This window comes from Grosmannia clavigera (assembly GCF_000143105.1).
Source record: "Grosmannia clavigera kw1407 unplaced genomic scaffold GCSC_167, whole genome shotgun sequence".
Lineage (NCBI taxonomy): Eukaryota > Fungi > Ascomycota > Sordariomycetes > Ophiostomatales > Ophiostomataceae > Leptographium > Leptographium clavigerum.
In genome coordinates, this window is record NW_014040772.1 from 1,828,861 (window position 1) to 1,852,341 (window position 23,481).

At 56.8% G+C, this 23,481-nt stretch overlaps 9 protein-coding genes across 9 annotated transcripts; 4 read left to right on the top strand and 5 right to left on the bottom strand.

Annotated features, from left to right (window-relative positions):
• Positions 1–651: 651 nt before the first annotated feature.
• On the bottom strand, positions 652–4,812 carry CMQ_6047 (WD repeat protein; the record flags this gene model as incomplete). The annotated part of the gene is made up of 1 exon (XM_014315112.1): positions 652–4,812. The coding sequence occupies one exon, from the start codon at positions 4,810–4,812 to the stop codon at positions 652–654; it is 4,161 nt and encodes a 1,386-aa protein (XP_014170587.1).
• A 235-nt stretch (positions 4,813–5,047) lies between these two features.
• Positions 5,048–6,811, top strand: CMQ_6230 (benzoate 4-monooxygenase cytochrome p450; the record flags this gene model as incomplete). Its single annotated transcript, XM_014315295.1, has 3 exons — positions 5,048–5,356; positions 5,482–5,931; positions 5,990–6,811. 3 exons carry the CDS (start codon positions 5,048–5,050, stop codon positions 6,809–6,811), a joined length of 1,581 nt encoding a protein of 526 aa, XP_014170770.1.
• A 1,105-nt stretch (positions 6,812–7,916) lies between these two features.
• On the bottom strand, positions 7,917–9,250 carry CMQ_6397 (uncharacterized protein; the record flags this gene model as incomplete). The annotated part of the gene is made up of 2 exons (XM_014315462.1): positions 7,917–8,233; positions 9,106–9,250. The coding sequence occupies 2 exons, from the start codon at positions 9,248–9,250 to the stop codon at positions 7,917–7,919; spliced, it is 462 nt and encodes a 153-aa protein (XP_014170937.1).
• A 221-nt stretch (positions 9,251–9,471) lies between these two features.
• On the top strand, positions 9,472–11,129 carry CMQ_6461 (hexose transporter; the record flags this gene model as incomplete). The annotated part of the gene is made up of 3 exons (XM_014315526.1): positions 9,472–9,584; positions 9,648–10,458; positions 10,515–11,129. 3 exons carry the CDS (start codon positions 9,472–9,474, stop codon positions 11,127–11,129), a joined length of 1,539 nt encoding a protein of 512 aa, XP_014171001.1.
• Positions 11,130–12,806: 1,677 nt separating this feature from the next.
• CMQ_6487 (benzoate 4-monooxygenase cytochrome p450) lies at positions 12,807–14,534 on the bottom strand (the record flags this gene model as incomplete). The annotated part of the gene is made up of 4 exons (XM_014315552.1): positions 12,807–13,427; positions 13,482–13,736; positions 13,836–14,008; positions 14,036–14,534. 4 exons carry the CDS (start codon positions 14,532–14,534, stop codon positions 12,807–12,809), a joined length of 1,548 nt encoding a protein of 515 aa, XP_014171027.1.
• A 1,434-nt stretch (positions 14,535–15,968) lies between these two features.
• On the bottom strand, positions 15,969–17,440 carry CMQ_6028 (nudix domain containing protein; the record flags this gene model as incomplete). Its single annotated transcript, XM_014315093.1, has 5 exons — positions 15,969–16,121; positions 16,274–16,479; positions 16,608–16,717; positions 17,010–17,170; positions 17,261–17,440. The coding sequence occupies 5 exons, from the start codon at positions 17,438–17,440 to the stop codon at positions 15,969–15,971; spliced, it is 810 nt and encodes a 269-aa protein (XP_014170568.1).
• A 56-nt stretch (positions 17,441–17,496) lies between these two features.
• On the bottom strand, positions 17,497–17,691 carry CMQ_6390 (uncharacterized protein; the record flags this gene model as incomplete). Its single annotated transcript, XM_014315455.1, has 1 exon — positions 17,497–17,691. The coding sequence occupies one exon, from the start codon at positions 17,689–17,691 to the stop codon at positions 17,497–17,499; it is 195 nt and encodes a 64-aa protein (XP_014170930.1).
• Positions 17,692–18,902: 1,211 nt separating this feature from the next.
• On the top strand, positions 18,903–20,735 carry CMQ_6471 (heterokaryon incompatibility protein; the record flags this gene model as incomplete). Its single annotated transcript, XM_014315536.1, has 1 exon — positions 18,903–20,735. The coding sequence occupies one exon, from the start codon at positions 18,903–18,905 to the stop codon at positions 20,733–20,735; it is 1,833 nt and encodes a 610-aa protein (XP_014171011.1).
• A 767-nt stretch (positions 20,736–21,502) lies between these two features.
• On the top strand, positions 21,503–23,312 carry CMQ_6212 (uncharacterized protein; the record flags this gene model as incomplete). The annotated part of the gene is made up of 3 exons (XM_014315277.1): positions 21,503–22,990; positions 23,056–23,088; positions 23,175–23,312. 3 exons carry the CDS (start codon positions 21,503–21,505, stop codon positions 23,310–23,312), a joined length of 1,659 nt encoding a protein of 552 aa, XP_014170752.1.
• Between the last annotated feature and the right edge of the window lie 169 nt (positions 23,313–23,481).

Sequence of the window (23,481 nt, forward strand, 5' to 3'; positions counted from 1 at the left end):
AAGAAAAACTTCTTTCGCGCCGAGTGCATCGACAGAGACACCTGATAAGCAACCGTGTCCGGAAACGGGATCGTTGGATGGCAAAGAGATCAAGGAGGATAGTGTGGAGAAAGGATCGACTCAAACGGAGGATTTGACGTCAAAAAGCAGGCTTTAGTGGACTGATATTGGTCCTTCTTTGGCTATCTGGTTTCTGATTCGTGGTGTTGGAGAGATGCGGCTGTATTACATGGATACCTATTGCGGTAGATGGGCTTATACTTTCAATCGAGATTCATTTAGTGACAACGTCCAACACCTACAGTAGCGATTTCAGAAAGACCAAATACACCCTTTGTGCTGTTGGAAGGGCGTGACGGATTCGGAAGCCCAATAGTTCGAGGTCATGTAGCTTGGCACGAAGTCCGCGATCTGGCCGTTGGTTTGGTGCTAGCGTAGAGTATACAAGAGATGAAGTGCGGAAGAAGACACTAGGTAAATGATATCCGTAAAAGGCAAAAAGTCCTTGGCTCCATGATGAGCTTCTTGAGTCTGGGCGACTCCGTGATAAACAAATTCACCGCCTTCCGGCAGAACCAGGTCCCGTCTCCTACGTACTCCGTACAAGATCCCGTAGACTGTTCCTATCGCTTACATAATCACCATCTACCGCTACTCCCGCGCAAACTTGACGCTCTTGCGCCGCTCGCGTTCTCTCGGCTCACCGCCATACCGTCCCGGGCTTGTCCCCAGAATCCGGGTGCCGTCTCGGCTGGCGGTCAAGGAGTCGCGGACGACGTCGACGGCCCTGCTCTGGTGCACTTCGTGTCCGTCTGCCCGGACGTCCTGGTCTCTGTTCCAGTTTCGGCCTGGATTGGGGTTTTGGTTTTGGTCTTGATCTCGGTCTCGGTCTCGTGCCCGCTCGCGCTCCCTCTCGCGCTCAGCTGCACCGCCCAGCTGCAGCAGCGACGGCGCCGAAGCCGAGGTGGACGACTTGCCTCCCAGGGGCGAGAGCACGGCAGACTCGCCAGTCTCCCTCTCTCTGGCCTCCCGGACCTCTCGGACGGCCGAGGAGAGCTCTTCGCTGCGCCATAGCGCGGTCTCGGCGCGCCAGCGGCCCGGCAGACAGGCGTGGCCGCAGCCGTCGAGCGGACAGCAGCCGTCGGAGAGGTCATCCGATTCGGTCGTTGTCGTCTGTCCGTCTCCGTGCCAGCGTGCCAGACAGGTCGAGTGGCCCCCGTGGCCGCAGCCGACACAATGCCACCAGGTCGACATGGGGCGCTCGTGCTCGTCTTCGTCAGGCTGTCCCTGTCCGCCTAGCGGCGAGGCCTCGCGGTGGCCACAGACGGCACAGGGCCCCATGACGGCGCCGCAGCGCTCACATCGCCACAGGCTCACGGCGACGGTCGGGTCACGTGACTTATGGCACTGCGGACAGGTGTAGCCGACAGCGACACCGTGCTGGGCCTGCGACGTGATGGCCTTGTACATGGCCGTCTCGCCGTCGTCGGTCAGCAGGGGCGTCGGCCTGGCGGCGGCCCCCAACAGCTTGCGCAGCAGAGCAGCCTGCAGGAAGAGCTGCATGCCCATCAGCCGGGCGTGGTGCTGGCGCAGGATGGCGGCTGCCTGAAGCGGGTCGATCACGTCGGCCGGCACCAGCGGCCGCAGCAGCAGGACCATGGCCGACGCGTTGAGCGGCGACGTGCGGGTCTCAAACGCCAGCGCCCGCCGCACGATCACGTACGGGTTCAGCGCCGGGCTGACGTCCGGCTCGGCTCGCGCGGCTTCCACGCCGACATCTGCCCCGCCTGCTGTGGTTGTGCTCGACAGCGCAAAGGGAAAGGGCGGGTCGTCCGGCCAGGCGAGGTAATCGTCTTCGGTAATGACGTTGGGGTTCGTCTGGTCGGTCTGGTCGAGCCTTTTCGTTTTGTCTGTCTTGTCTGTCCTTTCTGTCCTGTCTATCTTTGGTCCGCTGCTCGCCGTGTCCTGCGTGGCCGACGGGTAGTACGTGTCGTCTTCCAGGGCGGCCGAGCCGGCCCAGTCACGCGTTGGTGACGAGGCCAGATCGGAGCCGCTCCATTCGAGCGCCATCAGCGCCTTGTTGAGGTGGACGAGCCGCGACGGCCGCAGTGACTCGCGTGGCCGCCCGACGATCGACATGGGTGTCGGCGGATTCGGGACCGAAGTTGCTGGCGTTGGCCGGTCGTCTGAGATCTGCGAGATGAGAAAGATCTGCTCCGAGTCCTGCCGGACGATCGGGCGACGCTGCTGCTGCTGCGGCGGCGGCGGCTGTTCCTGCACGTCTGTAAAGTTGGACGCGGTCGAGTCCTTGCGGCTGCTGGCTGGCGGTCGACTGGCCGAGGAGCGTGGCACGTCGACAGCCCGTGCTAGCACCTCGGTGTCGTAAAAGTCGTATCCCTCGAGGCTGGACACGTGCGTGTTGTCGCTCCCCTGGCTGGCTTCCGAGATGGGCATCGAGCTGAGATGGCGGCGCGGTGGCAGACTGGCCATGTAGTCGTGGTGGGCTGCGGCCGGGAGGGTAAACCCACCATCTGGATAGCTGCTGCTGTTGCTGCTGAGACCACCGGCCGGCTGTGTTGGCTGTGCTGGCCGGGCCAGTGGCGTCGGCATGTTGGACGTGCTCTCGATCTCCTCGGTCAGCAGCGAGCGCGTCGACGACATCGTCACGGCAGTTGGCGTCAGCAGGCCGCCGTTCTTTCCGGTTGTGACCGTCGTCTTGACTGCGTCATCGCTGTCGCTGCGGCCTTTGAACAACCGCTGCTCCCGGTGGTACTCAGCCCGTCGTCGCAGCAGCAGGTCCATGGCAAAGGCTAGGATGCGCCACACTTGAGCTAGGCGGAATTGGCTGACCTCCTCAGCTGCCCGCGCATAGCAGTCCAGGATGACGGCCAGACGCTCTGGCAGAGGGGCAGCAGCTGCAGTCCTGTCGACCGTCACAGCTGCACCTGGAATGCCGCCATGATCAATCAGCGCGTCTAGGTAGTGCGACGCCAGATATCCATAGACGTCCTGGCGGGCAGCCGAGGGCACGTGACCAACTGCCATGATCTGCTGTGGCCGGTAAGTGCCGGTAGCCCGTAGGGCTTGTTCGAGCGAGAGGACAGGCGGCTGGGCAGAGGCAGTGTTTGTATTTGTATTGTTGCTGTTGCCGTGGCTGTAGTGGCTGCTGTTGCTGTCGGGCGTGTGCAGCTGCTGCTGCTGGCCCGAGGACGGAGGTGTGGAACCGCTGAGAAGCGGCTGGATGGAGCTGGCACGGCGCTTGCGCAGGCGACGGCCACGACGTCGAGGAGTGAGGAAGCTGCGGAGGCCGTCGTCGTCAGAGTCCGTGGTATTGGTGGTAGCAGCCGACGTGGAGGGCGTGGAGGGTGTGGAAGGGGTATTGGCAGCAGCAGCAGCGACAGCAGCAGCAGCAGCGGTGACGAGGCGTGACCGCATGGGCGGACGCTCGTCGAGAAAGGTGAGGACATCGCCACGGGCGGAAAAAGCGAGGGTCGAGACGGCGGAACGGTCGAGAACGCGGGCGGCAAAGGCGACGTCGCACTGGGAGAAGAGGCCATCCTGACCGGCCGTCCAGAGCAGCTCGGGCGAGGTCCAGAGAAGGGCCATGGGCGAGCAGCCAAAGTGCTCGACGACACGATACGGCAGCGTAGGTCGAGCGAGGTCCCAGACGTGCACGGCGCCGGTGCCACCACGTTTCGGAGCCGCCGCCACATCGTAGGACACGGCCACCTGGGCTGCCCGCAAGCCCTGGCTCGAGGCCGACCATTGGGCCGGTCGCCAGGCCACCGCTGCCACCGGTTCGGCCGTCATGAGCGAGTGCTGTGCTTTTTGTCGCTTGTCGGCTGTGCGCGAGACATCCCAGACGTGACACTTGCTGTCGCTGCCACCGCTCAGCAGGTGCTCGCCGTCGGGATGCCACGAGATGGTCGTGCAGGCCCGGTCGTGCGCGTTGATCCGCAGAATCGGTCCTGTTGCCCGTCGGATGTCCCATTTGAGCACCACGCCCTGCTCGGTCCCGCACGCAAAGTAGAACCCGTCGCGTGGCGACCACTGCACCCGGCGCACGCTGTCTGCATTGCACCGGAACGCCTGCACAGACCGGAATGTCGGCCCTGTCCGTGAGGCAATTGCTGCTCGGATGTCCAGACAGCGCACCACGCCGTCCTGTCCGCCCGAGAGCAGCAACGAGCCCCGGTGCGGGTTGATGTCCAGCGTGTTGATCTGCCGCGAGTCCTCTTGCGTCAGCACAAAGTCCACCGCCCCCCCGTTGGTATTGCCGCTGCTGCTGCTGCTGTTGTTTCCACCTGCTCGCCCTCCGCCTGCTGTCGCTGTCGTCGTCGTCGTCGCCGTCCCGCCTCCCATCGTTCCTAGCCGGCCGAGATCGTACTGGAAGATCTTGCCCGCCAGACAGGCCGTGAAGATGCGCGTGTCGTTCGCTCCTCGCCCCCATTTCACGTCCCGGATCGAGAGCTGGTCCGACATCGATGCCGTCGTCGTCCCCGTCCGTGATGATGCCGACTGCTGCGCCGTGATCAGTGCTCGCAAATCGATCCCCTCCTTCACCTCCAGTCCCTCCAGCCGGACTGTCTTGAGAATGTGCCGCCCTCCCAGCACTGCTAGCCGTCCGTCTGGCGACCGGTCCAGCGCCGAGATCGGCACCCCCGCCTGGTACACCGCGTCCTGCCGTCCTGCAGGCCGGTATGCCAGCAGCACCGGAGGGGGACCTCCTCCTGGGGCTGCTCCATCTGCCGCTAGCCCTACGCCTGACGCCTCGTGCGGCGAAGTCGTCGGCTTGCTCAGCAGCTTGCGCATCGTTGGTCGCTTTTGTACACCACAGACGCAGTCTGTGGTGTCGGCGTTGTTGTCGATGGATGCAAACCGGTCTAGGGTTGTGCATGTTGGATCGATTGCGCAATGAGTGGAGCTATTCTATTGTCCATTTGGATCACATGACAGCCACGAGCCTATACTCACGTGATGACTCCCCACACAACCGCCGCTAGCAAGTGTCGATGCAAATTTGCGCCCTCATTCGCTCACTTACACCATGCTCGTCTTCCTACTGGCTCTGCTCGTCCTGTGCCTCTGCGTATACAGACGCTGTTTCCACAGCCTCGCTGCCGTTCCCGGGCCACCGCTGGCTGCTGTCACCGGTCTCTGGTATGCCTACCATGTCCGCAACGGGCACATGCTGCGTCTCGCACAGACACTGCACCAAAAGTACGGACCCGTCGTTCGTGTCGGCCCAAATGAGCTCTGGTTCGACTCGGCCGAAGCAGTCAGACTGATCTACAGTACCGCTCTCCTCCCCTATGCTTCCGGTAGAACAGCATTGACGCCAGAGCAGATCCGAGTCATGGCTTTGACAAGTCCGACTTTTACCGTAAGTCCTCTCTTCTTCTCGGCAGCCTCTCCTTTCTCGGGCAGACCTGACCGACAGTGGCGACGGCCCTCTTCCGGCCACTGACCAGCTGGCGCCACCCCCTCCGCCCGACGTCTCCGGACACGCTGGACCTGCTGTCGGAGCGCAACACCAAGCGCTACCGACTGCAGCGCCGCCTGATCGGTCCCGTCTACCACGAGGCCAACATGCAAAAGTTTGGCGGCGCCGTCGACGCCGTGCTGCAGCGTGCCGTCGCCGAGCTGCAGCTGCTGGACGGCGCTCGCGTCGACCTCAAGGAGTGGATGCACATTATCGCCGTCGAGTGTCTGGGCGCCGTCGTGCTCTCATGGTCGCCCGGTTACATTCAAGACCGGTCCGATCATGGCTCCAGCGCGGCCGGCTACTACAATTGGCGCCGCAAGAGCGTCTTCGGCCTCTTTCCCGTCCTCGTCCTCGTCGACCTGCACTCACGATGGGTCAGCCGTGGCTTCGCTGCCGTCTGGCGTCTCAACTACGAGCGAAGGGCCGACTACAAGCCCTTGTTTGCGGTATGTCAGGCAATGCCCTCGAAAAAAACGAGCTCTAACTCTCCAGGCTGTCGGACAGCGCGTGGCCATGCGGATTCGCAGGGCCCTGCGGCCCAAGGTCCGACCGGCGAGCGCCAAGCAGTCTCGGAAGCCATCTCCGGCGCCTCGACGGGCCAACGACCTGATGGCCGACCTGCTGGACTTGCACGAGGCCAAGCCCGCCTTCAACGAGACGTACCTGCGCCGTCTCGCTGTCACCAACTTTGGCGCCGGTCACGAGACGCTGTGCTCGGCCCTGACGGCCATCGTGGCCATGATTGGCTCGCACCCCGACGTCTTCCGTCGCGTCGCCGCCGAGATCCGCGAGGCTGCCACTGCTGCTGCTGCCATCACGTCGGCTCGTCATGTCCACGACCACCTGCCGCTCACGTGGGCGAGCATCCGTGAGGCCCAGCGCCTGCATCCAGCCATTGCCATGTCATTGTCGCGAACGGTCCCCTCCGCGGACACGGGGCCTCCACTGCGTCTGCATGGTCATGTTCTGCCGCCAGGCACGACGGTCGGCTGCAGCCCGGCAGCCCTGCATCGGAATCCGGCCATCTTTGGGGCCGACGCAGACGTTTTCCGCCCCGAGCGCTGGCTGCTGCCAGACGACGCCGACGAGGTCCAGCAGGCCCGGCTGCGCGACATGGAACGCCTCAGCCTCGTTTGGGGCGGCAGCTCGCGCACGTGTCCGGGTCGCCACCTTTCCGAGATGGTCCTGTACAAGACCGTGGTCGCGCTGTTGGCCGCGTTCGATATCGAGGCCTTTATGCCGTCCGACGACCAGATCCGCTACTACTTCCTGGCCATGCTGACGGGCGCCCAGGCAGAATTCCGGACGCGCGAGCAGAAGAGATGACGAACACACAAGATGGAGACACGCGGCCGTAAGCGGACCGTCCGCTGGTTCTTGATATGGCCAGTAGATAAGCCAGACAATAGCAACGTCGTACATATACAGACGGATTCGCCGAATACTGTGGGAGGACGTGCTGACCCGTATTTATTTTCGCGACCTTTCTCCGTACTCCGTACTCCGTAAATGCAGCAGGATTGCGCTAATTACTAGCAGATCCACTTAGCATGGGGGCCCGGAGCACAGACACCTTCCTACGGAGTATGTATCAGGCCCGACCTACCTCAGCATGTACCATCTGCCGGCCCGTTGTGGTGGCTGCCGAGCTCACCCGAGCTCGACCGAGAATGACGGCTATCCAACGGGTATGTCAAAAGGCTGGACTGGGGACGATCGCCAAAGAACCATGCGCCCTGCATCCTCTAGCAATAGCGGCAAGCTTCGAGCAGCAATGGTGGCACGTGTAGTACGATGGGGTCCGATTTAGAGTCAAGCACGTGGCGATGAGCACGTCGAAAATCGGTACAGTCGGATGCGAGGGAACAGGGGTCTTCTCTTCAATGTATAGACTGCCAATACGGATGCATCAAGGTGCTAAAACACGCGTCATACTCGACATATCATCTCTTTTATTCACAATCATTGCTTCGTACGTGTCATATCTATCCAGTGCTATGTACACAGCCTACTTCTCAGGTCAGGATGCAGGGAGTCCGCCGGCCAGCATCGCCGTTCAGCATGAGGTCGACATTGCCGGGTAGCTCTTAAAGTCACGCTCGACCGAGACGTTGGAAAAGTCATGGCACATCTAGCGGGTTAGCCGACGAGACAACAGTACAGGAAGCTAGCTCCTGCGACTTGGCGTGCCAGAGCCGGTTGAATGAGCCTCGTGCAGGGCCATCGGCCGTGGGTGCGACCGGACCTCGACTTGGGCCCGGGACCAGTACAGCCGCAGGATGCAGGGAGACTCGGCCGGCCATCCTGGGGCTGTCAGAAGTGGAATGGAGAGGGAATGGAGAGAGGAAGTGGAGAAGAGGAGAAAGATGAGTCAGACTAATAAATGAGAAGAAAGTCCCCCCGCACTCACATAGCCGTCTAGATCGGTGAACTAGGCCTCGGCCGTCTCCTTGGGAACGGTGTCGCACATGACAATGCAGCCGGCCTTGCGCATGCGCTCCTGTACCGCTTCGCTTGGGCAAATGGTCTCGTCGTACGACAGCTCCGGGATGCCAGCCGTCTGCTGGACTGCCATCTCGGCCGTCAGCTCCTCCAGCCGGGCACACACGGCCAGCCAGCTCTGGCGCAGCGCCGCCTCGCTGTACTTCGCCGCAATCTCCTGCTTGTACTTGGCCTTGTCTGGGTACAGCTCCGCCCATTGGGGCCAGGCCTCCTCGGGCTTCTTGATGGTTGCAGGATATTCAGATGCTATGTAGGATATCAGACCGGATTGGAGTCCACTGGACTAGAGCGGCCTCAAGATAGCGATTAACGAAGCGATATCCACCACACAGTAGGGAAGCACATGGCTGTACTCCGTAGGCTAGACCATTTATAGCCCCCGTGGCAACAAGACACTATGTACACTACCGTTTCGCATGAGCTCTGCTGCCTGCCGGACGCAAGTCCCAAAACGGCACAGAACCCACAATACCCCATCGAAAAAGTGGCAACACTAACTGAGGGTGGCCCTGTCGAGTGAACAAGCTTCCTGCCGTCCTCTTATCTGCAGCTAATTGCTTGTCCTTTGTCTTGTATTGCTTGTTCGTCCGGCAGCTGCCAAACGGACCGCTGAGAATTTCTATCGAAGTGGAGCACGAACACTTTGCCACTCGGTGTATTCCTTGAGCGATATGTTCACCGTCGTGTAAGAGGTTCAACAGAGGATCGGTGTGAGAACTACGGCTTGTTCAAAAATACATAAGTCGCAGTCTCCGCTTCAGCCGCTTTTTTCCAGCCATTCGTCTACGTGTAACCAGCATCCCTCCAACTGATACATGACACGGGTACATTGGTCAAAGAATGGAGGCTTGTTGTGCGCTACTATCGTAACGAACATTAGAAACGCCTAAACGGCATAGGGCACGCACTTACGGAGTATATAGCACTCTATAGCGCCTCGCGACTTTGTGGAGCTTTTTGGTGGAAGAATCCGGCGTCTAGACCGCAAGCAGCTAGCTCTCATGATAGACCAATCAGAGTACACGCCTGGGACCCGTCAAATGTGACTTCCCGCTTATCATTGTCCAATTTACAATCATCCTCTTTTCAATATCTTGTGTTCCTTTTTCCTCTTCTACCCCGTAGGCGGACGATCCGATCTCTTGACTGGCTTGGCCTTATCTGCCACCCCCTCTTGTCCTCGTCGGCATTGCCACCAAAGCCAGCAGAGCTAGCAGCAGAGACCCGCCTCAAGATGACCCCCGTGTTCAGACGCGACCACATGGCTGCTTTCGGGAGAGCTATGGCGAAAAGAGGATCTTGCATACCGACTGATAAGGCTGGCCTATATAGCCAGCAGCATCGCAAGGCCTCATCTGTGTCGGCCCCAGGTCTGCTCCCAGTCTCTCTGTCTCTCGCCCACGTCTCCTGCTTTGCTGTCTAGCTCCAACCACTCAGACAAAGCGTGTTGCCGACCTCGCGTCTGCACATCCTCGCCTCTCACCATGGGTCTCTTTGGCAAGACGCTGATGACCACCAACTCCACATTCAATGTGTGGCTGTTGCTGTGGTCTGCGGGCATTCTGTCCACGAGTCTGGGCTTTGACGGAAGCATGATGTGAGTCTTGACAGGCTTGTCGTCTAGAAGATGGCTTTGGCACATCTGCTAATGCCCTGCCAGGTCGAGTCTCAACATTCTGCCCTCCTACACAGACTACTTCCACCTCGACACCACTACCCTGGCGCTTCAGTCGGCTGCGTCGTGGGCTGGCAGCACCGTCGCCGGTATCTTCATGGGCCAGGTCGCCGATTTCTTTGGCCGCAAGAACGGGCTGTTGATCAGCGCCCTGCTCACCATGATCGGTGCCATCATCCAGGCCTGCTCACAGAACATCGGCATGTTTGTGGCCGCGCGCTTCATCGTCGGTATCGGCAACGGTGCCACCTACGCTTGCGGCCCGACCTATCTGGTCGAGATGTTCCCGCTGCAGTGGCGTGGTATCGGCCTGGCCATCTTCCAGGATTTCTTCTACATCGGTGGCCTCATCTCGTCCGGCGTTACCTACGGCACCGCCAAGATGAACTCCACCTGGGCCTGGCGTCTGCCGTCGGTCCTGCAGATCGTGTTCATGATCATGGGCGTCATCGTTCTCCCGTTCATGCCCGAGTCGCCCCGCTGGCTGCTCTACAAGGACCGTCACGAGGAGGCCATCGAGTCTATCGCCGCCGTCCAGGGCAACGGCAACCGCGATGACCCCATCGTCCTGCTGACGTACCAGGAGATTGTCGAGACGCTGAAGCAGGAGGCTGAGGCCCACCAGAAGACCAACTTCCAGCAGCTGGTCAAGTCTAAGCAGAGCATGCGCCGTCTGATGCTCGTCCTCTCCGTTGCCATCATCTCCATGGCCTCAGGAAACAACATTGTCACCTTCTACCTCGGAAAGATGCTGGACAACGCTGGCATTACCAACAGCACGACCCAGCTGGAGATTGTACGTACTTGTGCCTTGTAACTCGACTGTTACGCCGCATCCTCTAACATTACTAGAACATTATCTTGAACTGCTGGTGCCTGGTTGTCGCCTGCTGTGGCACGCTCCTCGTTGACAAGGTCGGCCGTCGGCCGCTGGCCATCTGGTCGTCCGTGGCCATGACCGCCTTCCTCTTCATCATGGGCGGCCTGACCAAGCTGTACGGCGACTCGACCAACACGTCTGGCATCTACGGCACCGTCGCCATGATGTTCCTATTCATGGGTGCCTACAGCTTCGGCTGGACTCCGTTGTCCCAGCTCTACCCGCCCGAGGTGCTCAACTACTCCGTCCGCTCTGTTGGCATGGGTGCCTACACCTTCCTGGCCAACGGTATCGGCCTGATGGTCGCCATGGCATTCCCCTACGCCCTCGACGCCATCGGCTGGAAGACGTATATGATCAACGGCTGTTGGGACGTCCTCCAGCTCGTCTTCGTGATCATCTTCTGGGTCGAGACCCAGGGCAAGACCCTCGAGGAGATTGATGAGATCTTCGACGAGCGTGCCGCTACCGCTGGCATGGTGCACATCCAGGACGTCATTGAGGGCCGTGACGTCGACGTCGCTATCAAGAACGCTCATGCCGTGTCTGTGAGCAAGGTTGATGAGGCTGGCGCTACTGCTGCTTGATTGTGTTTGATGACTGTTACGTAAGCTGGAGAACGCTGGCCGGGAATGGCAGATGTATTTAATTTACAAGATCGATGCACTCGAAAGTGCTCGATGGAATGTCGTGATCATCTCATATATCACGAGTACCACATACTGCATTGTCCCGAGTGACGTTAGCGTTTACATATTTTGCCATTACTATTCGGCCGTCTGCTTATTCTGAACAACACAGATATCATGAGGCTTAGAAGAGACTCAAAACCACAGCTCAGGCCGCGTAGGCCATGTGATCTGGAGGTGTCAGTCATCTTGACATGAGACGATCAACGTGGAAAAGGTGGATATCAGTCTTGTTGGGATAGTGGCAGCCTCATCAGCGCGACTGCAGCTGCGTATGCAGGATGAGGTATGCATCAGGCCCGATACGGCAGGTGCGTATCAATGAGAGGAGGCTGCTGTCGATCTTGTCAGGACCGGGTGGACAGTTGCAAGATTCTTGGGAGCCACTGCGGGGATACCATAGAAAGCTAGCGCTTTGGGCGTGGGCCCACTGCTACTGTGCTTCCAAGGCCGCGGTGTCGGTGACCCAGCCCAGGAAGGTTCAGCCTGCATGAGTGACATTGTACAATGCCGTATCGCGGAGGGGGGATGGTTGAGCTATACGGCAGTGACAAGCGTCTGATTACTACTAAGAGAGCAGGACAGAGTCATGAAAACGGCTGTCGTAAGAAGCGGGAACCCGGTGTCCACAGTCAGTCAAATAGCATAAGGAAAGTGACCAATTGTAGATCGGTGTACGACAAGTGATAGGCAACATAAAAGCAGCATGATAAGATCATACACAGATCTGATACCTCGGCCATAGCGGTCAACGGAATGTACCATTCAAGTTTGAAACTCTACACTTACGATGTGTGAAAAACAAATAGTTGTAGATTCGTTGCTACGTGCCGTGTAATTCTATATAATGCAGTTCCTCTCTACAACGAACGTTTCGAGTCGTCCTCATATAAACGGCAGATGGCTAGCAACTAGAGAGGTCAATAACCGGGAAGGTAATACAAGCACGTACGAAAAAAGATACAGGTCCAGAAGCATCAAGACAAGAACTATCTTACGAGTGTAAAACAATGGACTCACATGCCTGTATTGGAAGAATATAATGAATAATAGCATCCATACGCGCAACAACTTGCAACGCATTATATTTCGAATCAAATGGCGCTCTCGGCACCAACAGGGTTTGAATAAGGAACTGGATTACTAACTATATAGCCAAGCTGTGGCCATGTCCACATGGTGTAGATGAAAAACAATTACTACTGTTTGAACTCGAGCTAGATCTGTCTATTCTCATTATTTGCATGCATCCGTCTTGCTTTAAAGCAGATAAGCAAATCGTGATACCCCCTGCTCCGAAATTTATTTTCACTACTCCGAAGGGCTATACCAATTATACCTTCGGTATCGTGCATCGGCAGCCACGAATCACATGCCATATATCAAGTACCAGGCGGATTACGGACATCTTGGAAGTGCTCAAGTAGACAAAATCACTTATTCATAGGAAGGAGTTCCCATGCCTCCTTCCTCTTTCGCTAAAACACTCTTACTAATCAGACATTTGGAATCTCTGCCATCATCACTTCTATCGCTTAACATGCATCCCGATCATCACCTCGTGCCTCCCACCTCTCACGAAAACGTCAGCAGGACCTCCTCTCCGATAACGCGGGAATTAAACCACTCCAGAATGTCGACGTGATCGCGCACGGTAGTGGCACCGCGCAGGGCGTCCGACTGGGCGAGTCGAGCCGTTCCCAGCAGCATCTCGGACATGGCGAGGTTCTGGCCGATGCAGGCGCGGCCGCCCTTGCCAAAGGCGAAGAAGGAGTTGAGCATTCGCTCAGTCGGCTGCAGCCAGCGCTCGGGTCGGAAGGCGGTGGCCTCGGGAAAGACGGCCTCATCCTGGTGCAGCTGAAATGAGGCCACGCCGACAGAAGTGCCGGGTGGGAAGACGTAGCCGCCAAAGGCCCAGCCAGCCGATTCGGTCTTTCCGCCGGCTGGCACAATACGAGGCAGCCGTGTGGGCGCTGCCCAGGACAGCCGCAGGCTTTCGCGCACGACGCCGCGCAGGTACGAGTTCGTCGTGATGTCAGTCGCCGGTCCGTTGGCCTCGACCTGGGCGGCCAGCTCCCTCTGCAGCCGAGCATACACGTCCGGATGCCGCGACAGCTGCCACAGCATCATGGCCATATTCATGCCGCTCGAGTCGGTGCCGGCAAAACAGACATCCTTGCACTCGGCCTGCACCTGCTTGCGCCAGGCCATCTCCTCGGAATCCATGCTCCCGTCGCCGCCAGACTTGGCTCGCGTCTTGGTACCGGCGGCCAGCAGCCGGCTCGCATAGCTGCCGCTGCCCGGTACCGCTGTCTCGACCAGCCCGATGGTGTACTCGTCAATCTTCTGCATGGAGCCGTCAGTGTCGGGTGTGACCATGGTGCCGGTGAAGCGGTCAATCAGATCCATCAGTTTCATATCCCAGCCCGGCAGCCAAGCGTGCAGGTTGAAAAAGGCGCCCACACCCACAAAGGCGTCGACAAACGGTGCTGCCGACATGTTTTCGTGTCCGTGTCCGTGTCCGTGTCCGTGTCCGTGTCCGTGTCCGTGCTTCTCAGCCGCCTTCTCGGCCCCGGCCTTGTCCATCGTCGCCAGCTTGGCCATCTCGGCCAAGGCCCCGTACGTCTGCTTGAAGAGGTGCGTGCTGACGGCATCCAGGGCCAGGGACCGGCCGAGCAGGAGCGCGTTCACCGGACGACCGGTCGCACGGCTGTGGTCTGCGTGCAGCTTGACACACTCGACAAAACGCTCGACAATCATGGCGACCGCATTGTCCCCTCCGCCTCCGCCTTCTTCGTCTTCGCCCACGCCCGACGCTTTCCGGATGGTGCCCGTGGCAAAGAGTGGTGCCACGGCACGAGCCCGTGGAAGGCGAGAGTCCCGGGTCAGCGACGAGAAGAGCGTGGCGTGACCGTCGACGTCAAACTTGGAGTAGTTGGCCGTCTTGGCGAAGCCGCCACGCTCCACATAGATCGGGTTGACGGCGTCGGCATCGGCAATGTCCACATCGTTCGGTCCCACACGCAGTACGGGACCATACTTCTCGTGCAGCCGGAAGACGGCCGTGCACTCGTCGCCCACAAAGGAGTGCCAAGCTAGCCAGAACGACGAGCAGGCGGCCAGCCAGGGACCCGGCACACGCGCCAGTGGGTGAAACCAGAGCCGGTAGATGCAGAGGCTCACTGTCGACAGCACTGCAGCAGCTGTGAGGATGGCCGGAATGACCAGCACAACTGGGATTCGGTCGGAACCGGGCAGCCGCGCCCAGGCAGCCTGAGCACCGTGCCACAACAACGCGGACATTGGTGGAGTCTATAGATGGGAATATCTGGTCTGAGCGGCAACAATGGCTGGCTTCGGAGGCCCACTGGTGATCCTGTGCAATAAGCAAGCACAGACTTTTCAGTTGGTCGACTGTTGTGTCTCCTCGTCTACACTCGTATCAGGACGGACTTTGCACTTCTAAAAGGCAGCAAAACGGACGGAAGCCGTGGCACAGTGTGCCTACCAGCGGATCCGCTACTATCTGGCAAAGATATCGGGCGATAAAGCGTGCGGTATAATGGGGATCAGAGACTTATAAGTCGCAGCAGCCGACCGCAGATTTCCGCCCCACATCTTCTCACCAAAGATAGTAATGTCGGACTTTCCGATCTGCGATTACTGTCTGGGACATGCAGAAGCAAAACGACATTCTTGGACAGCTCTGACAGGCAGGATGTGGCAGCTCAACGGTGTATACATCGGCAGTCATTCCTGCAGATCCAATAACACGGGGCAACTTCGATTTCGGAGAAATACGTAACTGAAATTAGAGCTTCCAGTAGGGCTCGGTGGGTCTGTGAGAGAGTGGGCCATTTCGTCCGCGATTTATACGTAATATGTTCACGCTCAACGTATCATGAAGAAGTACTACTAAGTATATGAGCAATAGAGATATTCCTACCCCGTCCTCCGTATTTCTAGTTTATTTCAGGGGAGGAGCGTGGGCTGCACCGATACGCAAGACCCTCTCTTGAACTGCTTGATCCGTTTAATAATGCATATAGGAGCCGATGTGCTGGTCCGGCTGCCGGAAATAGATCATCGGGCCGATGTCCTTGGCCTGCCGCGAGGCGGCAACTTGCATCACATCATACCATAGATCGCCCAATAATTACCTGAATCTAAGGAAGCTTTGGGTGATGCTAAAGCTCAATGAGCGCGTTTTCCGTGTTCCCAATAAGCTTTTGCTGTCAATATATCCCACTTTGTGACGGAAACAATACTCCCAGGTTAGTACACAGAAGGGCGTAATCACCGAGAATTTTGTATCATTCGAACGACTAAGTGGCTTGTCGAGGTTTGCCACGCAGGAGATGTCTGTCTCCAAGCCAGATCTTGTGGACTTTGGAACCAACGAGAAAGGAGAACGGTCTGAGGAGTTCGTTCATATCCCACTTACCGAGGCTCAAGAGGCCACCTAACCGGTATAGCCCTTTGCCGAGATTTTTGCATTCATCACTTCACAATGACCTCGACGAAAAAGTCCTTCAAGCCTTATCGATCTAGTTGGACTTTGGCGCCACCATGGGGCTTTCTCAACGCCCGGGGGCCGGTCCGGACAAAGCTGTGGTTTGTGCTAAACTTTGTTTCTCTATATCAGCGACTCTAATACTACTTCTAATGAAAAGGAAAGTACCAACAAAAACAAAACTCGACACTAAACTGTAACATCGTGTGGGAAAGGACAACAGTTTACTCTCGACAGCCATCGAGGTCGATCCAAGGAGGGTTTTGTAACTGTTCAATCATGTGGATGATGGGGAGGAAAAGGCCATCGGCGGCATCAGGGCCCTTCTTGGCCAGCTCTTCTATGACCGACCATCGCTCCCAACGCCAGCCTTCGCACTTGAGAGGTTCAAGATTCTAGCCGATATGTCAATACACACCAACGACACATCCTGGCCCTTTGACTGCACCCAAGCTCTTCTCTCATCGCGTTCTTTCCATCAATCCGCATTTATTTATTTATTTTTATCTTCAGTCCTTTGTTGACGTACCTGGGGTTGCTGCTGCTCGTCCTCACGGACACAGACAACACATATTGTAATGTAATGCTTGTTGTCTTGCCCAAAGATGTCGTTGGTCACGGCGATGATTCCCAACGGCCGTACCCTGAGACCTGTCTCTTCAAGCGTCTCGCGGCGAGCACAGGCAAGGCTGTCCTCGCCAAATTCTAAGTGGCCACCTGGAAACTGCCATTTTCCTGAAAGTTCGTAGAGTCAGTTTCTCAGTGGAAAGGAGACGCGCCCGTGCATAATTCCGTAAGGCTTATTTTTGACCTTGCTGACTTTCCAACCATGGGCACAAATTAGAATAGGTATATTCACACACCAACACCATGGGATCCCTTCCTTCGACCAATGCAAAAGTGCCCATCGAGGCTCTTGATGACGGCAGCGACGCCGACGCGCGGCTTAGGAGCGGAAGTTGTGTCTGCCATTCTTTTATTCTTGCTTCAGCTCTCAGACTGCTCACTTTCATATATTTCTTGAGGGTTTGATGGAAAAGTTGTGCTCGAAAAGCGTAATATGTGATTTTATGCGTGAGCAAGTTCTGTTGAGTCCCCGATCTTGCGAGATCGGTACGAGATGAACCTTGCCAAAATTATGACTCACAAAAGTTCCTTTTTTCACAAGCTATGTAACAACTGATAAGAAATGCAACTATTTTAAAGCCCGTAATTGGCTTGAGATGTTGCAAAACTGGTCCGCAGCCACAATCGGTATGACAAACTGGTCAATCTTGCGCCGCGGCCGTTGGTCGGCGTCAATGACCATAAGGGGGTCGTCAATGGCCATAAGGAGGTCGTCAGTAGCCATAAGGGAGTCGTCAGTCGGTGTCACCACCTCGACGCCAGCGTAAGACGATGACACGTTCACCAAGATGCTTCCCGTCTTCTTATTGGTTTCGCTCCGTCAAAGGATTGAATATTCGGGCGAGTGAGCAGGTATTTCCCAGGTGTTTCGCTTTTCTCATCCACCCACCTGCACTGGCGGTGCTGCAGCTACCACTATTGGTGACACCGCCGCTGCGGTCAAGACTACTGCATCTAGCACTGCTACGGCCTCCTCATTTGGTACGATGGCTGCCTCCGCGGTTACTAGAGCGGCTGCCAGGAACTGTGCCATAGTTGGCGCGGCCGTCGCTGCTGGCAGCCTCTTCATCATAGCCCTGTAATTGTGGCGGTGGAGATGTGCCAGCTGTTCGGATGGGATAGCCGCTAAAGATGAATCATGACTTTCTTCGGGCTGGTGGCGATGGTAGCCAGCACGAGGAGAAGTTGTGCAGGTAGAGATAGACAGTCAATATTGGCTCCGTTTTTCCCTATGAGTGCCTTCAAGTCTCCTTGCTTGAGCACGTCGTATAGATCGGCGTTGAAGGGCATGCCGTCCATGTCGATGGAGCAGACGGTCATGTATGAAACAAGCGCACGCGGAGCGGAGCTCGCTGGTCGGCTGGAACTGGTCAGTAGTTTAAGCACCTAGATACAACTTCTGATATCTCGGCACAACTCCCATCGAAGTCCGTACAAAAAACCACAAACACCACTCTAATTAGTCTGCTGCTGTTTCTTGCTGCCCAACGACTCGCCTTTAGGCCTGCTTTCTTGCTGCCCAACGACCCACCTTTAGGCCTGCTTAACCGGATGGAAGGAAGGGAGTTACGTATCTTGATAAGAAGGCCTAATTTCTCCCTATTGTGTAAGTTTTTCAACTCAATTTATAATTGTGAAGCTTCCAACACTGACTTCGCTTGATTTTCGTGTGTCTTGCCGTGGTGAAAGTAGGCGCAGAGCTCTGATTATTGGATGGTTGTATCAATGAAATCAAATCGTTTCTAAAGTAGTAGATCGAAAGGATATTTAGGCTAAAAAGAGCGTGGATTAGCGTGGTGCATAGGACGATCTTGACCTTCTCTAGGCCTTATCCCGTGGTGGCAGTATTGTGGTTTAACAGTGATTGGCCTAACGGAGTATAACTGGCCAAGGTCTATAGAGGGGTACAGAAGACAACTTCTCGGTCTTATATAAAGCTCTGTTCCTTTCCATTTTGTAGATATTCATGTACTCGGTCTTAACCTAACTGTTTGATTTTGCCTCATGTTCTTTGACGTTTCACTGTTGTTCTATCGTACATATTTTGCGCTTAACGTTCTGCCATTTCTACTTGCTGTGTCCGCTTCACGTTGTGTTCTTTGGCAACTGTTCCTATGGACCACGCAGAAAAGGAAGCCGTGTGTGCGACTAACCTGTGCCAGCTGTGCAATACCGTTGGAAAGCTCACTACAGACACAGGGCATTCTTTAATCCTGGGAACCCTTGACGACATCAAGAGCCGCGTCTCATGTACGATGTGCCGCGTTTTGGCAGTGGCCATAGAAAGCCATCGTGCCAACCGGCCTTACTTGTCTCATGATGGGATTATGGAGCAATTCCTAATCACGGGAGTGGAAGGGCTACCGGTTGACCAACATACGCATAACTACGACTGTGTCTGTCGCTATGGCTATCGTGTTGACTCTCGCATGTTTAACCCTCCGCAGCCCATTGCTATAATACGCCATACCCATCTGCGAAGTGGCTGCGTCCCCGGTAGAGGTGACTGCAAATTGATATCACCAAGTGCGATGGACAAGCTATACATAGAAGGCGAGACTGGTTATCACGAAGATGGCCACTCGATGGACATACCCCGAATTCGCTCATGGCTTCGGCTGTGCGAGGAGAAGCATGAGAGGTGCCGGCTTCTGCCATATGGAACGAAACCCTCGATAGCAAAACTGACCGTCATCGATGTTGAGCTCATGTGTCTCACCGAACAGGCGGCCCCGCGCTACTTCGCCCTGAGCTATGTGTGGGGGACAGGAGCAGTATTCCGAGCGGTAAGCGCCAACGTTGAGAGGCTTAAGATCCCTGGCGAGTTGGAGAAACTGGGCAACCAGATTCCTCTGGTCATCCGCGACGTCTTTCTCCTGATGCGGCGTCTGGGCGAGCGCTATCTCTGGGTCGACTCTCTCTGTATTGTCCAGGACTGCGAGGACATGAAGCTCAAGCTCATCGGGAAAATGGACATCATATACGCCGAGGCAGCCTGCACAATTGTCGCCCACGGAAGCTTTGATGCCAACTCTGCCATTCCCGGTATTAGACAAGGTACGCGGCGACCTTACCGGGTCACAGCCTCCAACTGCCATAGCGCAGCGGCCGGGATCCAGAATGAAATGATAGTCTGCTCTCCGTGCGACTACACTCAGTTTTCGACCGCCTATGACACACGGGCTTGGACCTTCCAGGAGCAGCTGCTTTCAAGGAGGAGGCTGGTTTTTGGCGCCGATGAAGCATTTTTTAGCTGCCAGTCACAGGACGCAAGCGACTGGTGCGAGGAGCCCCTTACGTACAGTGACCGCGAAGCAAAAGCCAGGCCTTCAAAAGTCCTTTTCGACACGGACGGCTCTAGGGTCGCATTTCTGCCGAACTTGAACCCCGATCTTACAGGAATGGCTGATACAACCAAGACACGGCAGGCCCTCATGTCTTTGTCTCGGCTGGTCTCTAGCCGCATCGACAGCAAAGACAAGGCTGAAATGTTCAGCACCATCTTCTTCGCATACACCTCAGCCGTGACACACTATACCGGCCGGCATCTCACCTGTCAGTCCGACATTCTCAAGGCCTTCTCCGGCATCCTGTCAACCATCGAGCGTACCTGTGACTTCGGTCCAGACTCGACCATATATGGTCTTCTTGGGAACTACCTTTTCTATTGCCTTAACTGGGTGGGTAAGGCGGTGGTGCGCCGTCCGGGATGGCCATCCTGGTCATGGATCGGCTGGGAATCTCAGGCGTTCTTTCTCGAACGTCACAACCCGGCTGAACTAGCTCCTCAAATAAACGAGGCGTACTTGGTGGACCGTGGTGAAGTAAGGACGTTTACGCTTAATAGCGAGGCTTCTGCTGCTAATGACAATGCTTCAATTTCGCAAGTCTCTGCAGCAGGCCTTAGCTCTTCTGCACAACTCCAATGTCTCTCCAGTCACAGCCCGGACCTCCCGGCTCTCGCATTTTGGGGCCAGGTGACCGCCCCGGGTGCGCTCCAGATCCGCTTCCATCCGACTCGGAGGCATCAAGTTCGCTTATGGGCAAGTCGGGAACCCTATCACAACATCTGTGGGCACATGCACGAAAAGTATGACTTGGACGCCAAGAACCGGCCGACCGACGCAGAGTTTGACCAATTCCGATTGGTGTACCTCTCGCACAGCTCGCGGCGCTGCGTCTACCATATCTATAAGGATGTCGTATGCGGAGGCTCGTGTAACTCGTTGGTTGTGGCCCAACTTAAGGGACCGGCCTTAGGTAGTCCCAATATTGTGTACTGCGAACGAGTTGGAATGGCGGAGGTGTGTGGAACTGCGTGGAAAGATGTGGTCAAAACTCGCGAATTTGTTGCTCTAGTTTGAAGAGAGTAATCGTTTAGCCATAATCAAGGCGTTGTGAACAGAAAGTACTTTTATGAGATTTATGAAGATTATTTTAGTTAAAGGGAGCGCGTATATCGCCCCAAATATCTGCTTATTCCCCCCCGTGACTGGTGGAAACATGGGGCTGTGTATGGAGTACAAGAGCCACAAGACAGTCTAAAAGATACATTAAACCACAGGGACCTAGTGTACGGAGTACTTTACGGACAATGCTGTCTAGCCCCTATGATCAATTATGAGATACTTATAGCAACGAAATGGCATTGCTTTATAGCCCGCTACCGCCTACTCTAACCTAGTAACGAGCTTGCTATTCCAAATAGCTTTCGTTCAGTAGCTATAAAGCAATTTAGGCCTCTAAAAGCGAAACTTACAGCTTATTATCACGTCTGTTATAAGTTAAAAGTATATTTACACCCTAATATAGCAAAACACCCACACAAAACGGCAAAAAACCAGTACCTAAAATTTGTATTTAATGTATCTTTTAGACTGTTTTGTGGTTCTTGTACTCCGTACACAGTCCCACTTTTTCACTAGTCGTAGGGAGAATAAAGCAAATGCCTAGGGCGATATACGCGATCCAACATTAAGAGCTCCGTGATTGGTCAGCACCAAGTGCACGGACCGGTTCTTATCCGTATCGTACATTTTGGACATGGAGCCGCAAAGACGCGAAAGAGGAACGAGAGCTAACTTTCAGCGAGACGGCAGACAAACTATTCTGTTCGATCGACACAGACAAAATGGATCCAGGACGAGCAGCAATGATTTCGGGCACGAAGTCGCCGACTGGGAGAGACAGAGACATCACGGCCCCTCGACGGGACACAAACAACCGGATAACAAAGCCGTCTTGGGAGAGGCGGCCGCCAAATACGACGTCGACTGCAGGCACGACAACACGAAATGCAAAGAGCGGCGGAGGCGGCGGAAACAACTATATGACAGAGGAGCAGCTGTCGGAGAAGTTTGTGGCCGAGGAGGACAAGTTTGTGCTGCGGCAGTCGAAGAAAAAGGCGGACATTCGGGTGCGGGAGCGACGAGCGAAGCCGATCGATTTTCTGGCATTCCACCTGCGGTTTGTAGACTCGGACCGCGACGTGTTTGACGACGAGCCGACGGATGTGGAGACGGACGTGCCGGGGCCAGAGGCGGTGCTGGAGAGCGCGAACGCGGAGCAGCTGGCCGAGCTGGAGGCGGACATCCGGTCGTTCCACACGTTGGAGCAGAACGGGGCGAACCGGGCGTACTGGCAGGCGATGCTGGTGCTCTGCCGGGAGCAGCGCGAGCTGGTGGGCGGGCCGCAAGGGGGGGAGGCGCGGCTGCTGAGCACGGTGGCGGGCGACATTGACCGGATTCTGCGGCCGAAGGCGCTGGTGCAGCTAGAGGCGCTGGAGGCGAGCATCCGGGCGAAGCTGCGGTCGGACGAGGCCATCGACACGGACTACTGGGAGCAGCTGCTGCGGCGGCTGCAAGTCTGGAAGGCGCGGGCGGCCGTGAAGAAGACGGGCGCGGCGGTGCGGACAGCACGGGCGACGTTGCTGCGGGAGCGCGACCCAGCCAAGGCGGAGGCGGTGGAGAAGGGACTGCCGGTGGCCTCGGCCGGCGAGACAGTGCGGAGCGAAGAGGAGACGGTGGCAGCAGACGACGACATGGCCGGCGGCATCGGCGCCGGGCTGGACGACGACGAAAACGAAAACGGGACGGCCGCGCCGCCGGGAACAGCCCGGTTTGCGGCCGTCAGCGGCGAGGATTTCTCGCAGGCAACCAAGGCGCTGTACGACCGCGAGGTGGCGCGCGGGGTGCGCGAGAACGAGGAGATCTTTGCGGCCGAGGAGGTGGTACCGTCGGCCGGCAAGCCCAAGTGGGCGGACAAGTACCGACCGCGCAAGCCGCGATACTTCAACCGGGTGCAGATGGGGTACGAGTGGAACAAGTACAACCAGACGCACTACGACCACGACAACCCGCCGCCCAAGGTGGTGCAGGGCTACAAGTTCAACATCTTCTACCCAGAGCTGATCGACAAGACCAAGGCGCCGACGTACCACATCATCCGCGAGGGTGGCCGGCGGCGAGGCGAATCGTTTGCGCCGGCCGGCGAGGAGGACACCTGCCTGATCCGCTTCTCGGCCGGACCGCCGTACGACGACATCGCCTTCCGCATCGTCGACCGCGAGTGGGACTACAGCGCGAAGCGGGAGCGGGGGTTCAAGAGCAGCTTTGAAAAGGTAGGCTTGGATTGGACTCGGGCGTGTCGGCCAAGTGTTGCGTGTGCTAACGATCTCAACCACAGGGCATCCTGCAACTGCATTTCCAGTTCAAAAAGGTAAGCACTCGGTCGAGACGGTGGCGGATGGCTTGTTTCATTGTACACGTTGCTAACAGACGCCTCAGATTTACTACCGGAAGTAGATATGGGATGGAGGGAAGCGAGAACTGCATACCGATTCTGGACTGACCACAACTCCGGCAAACGGAACGGCCAGGCAGGGTCATAACGGCGCCGAGACGTGTGATAGCAGGACGAAAATCGCCATGGAAGAGGCTTAGTGGAGCTGCCAAGGCATAAGGCGGAGAATGACGCCCACAACCATAGAGTATCGAATAAAACCAGCGACGATCTGAAATTCAGACGTGGGTCCATCAGACAGCAATGCTGGAGCAATAGCGGATAAACAGCCATTGCAAATCCACCAATCGTGCCTGCAGTGTACCCCTT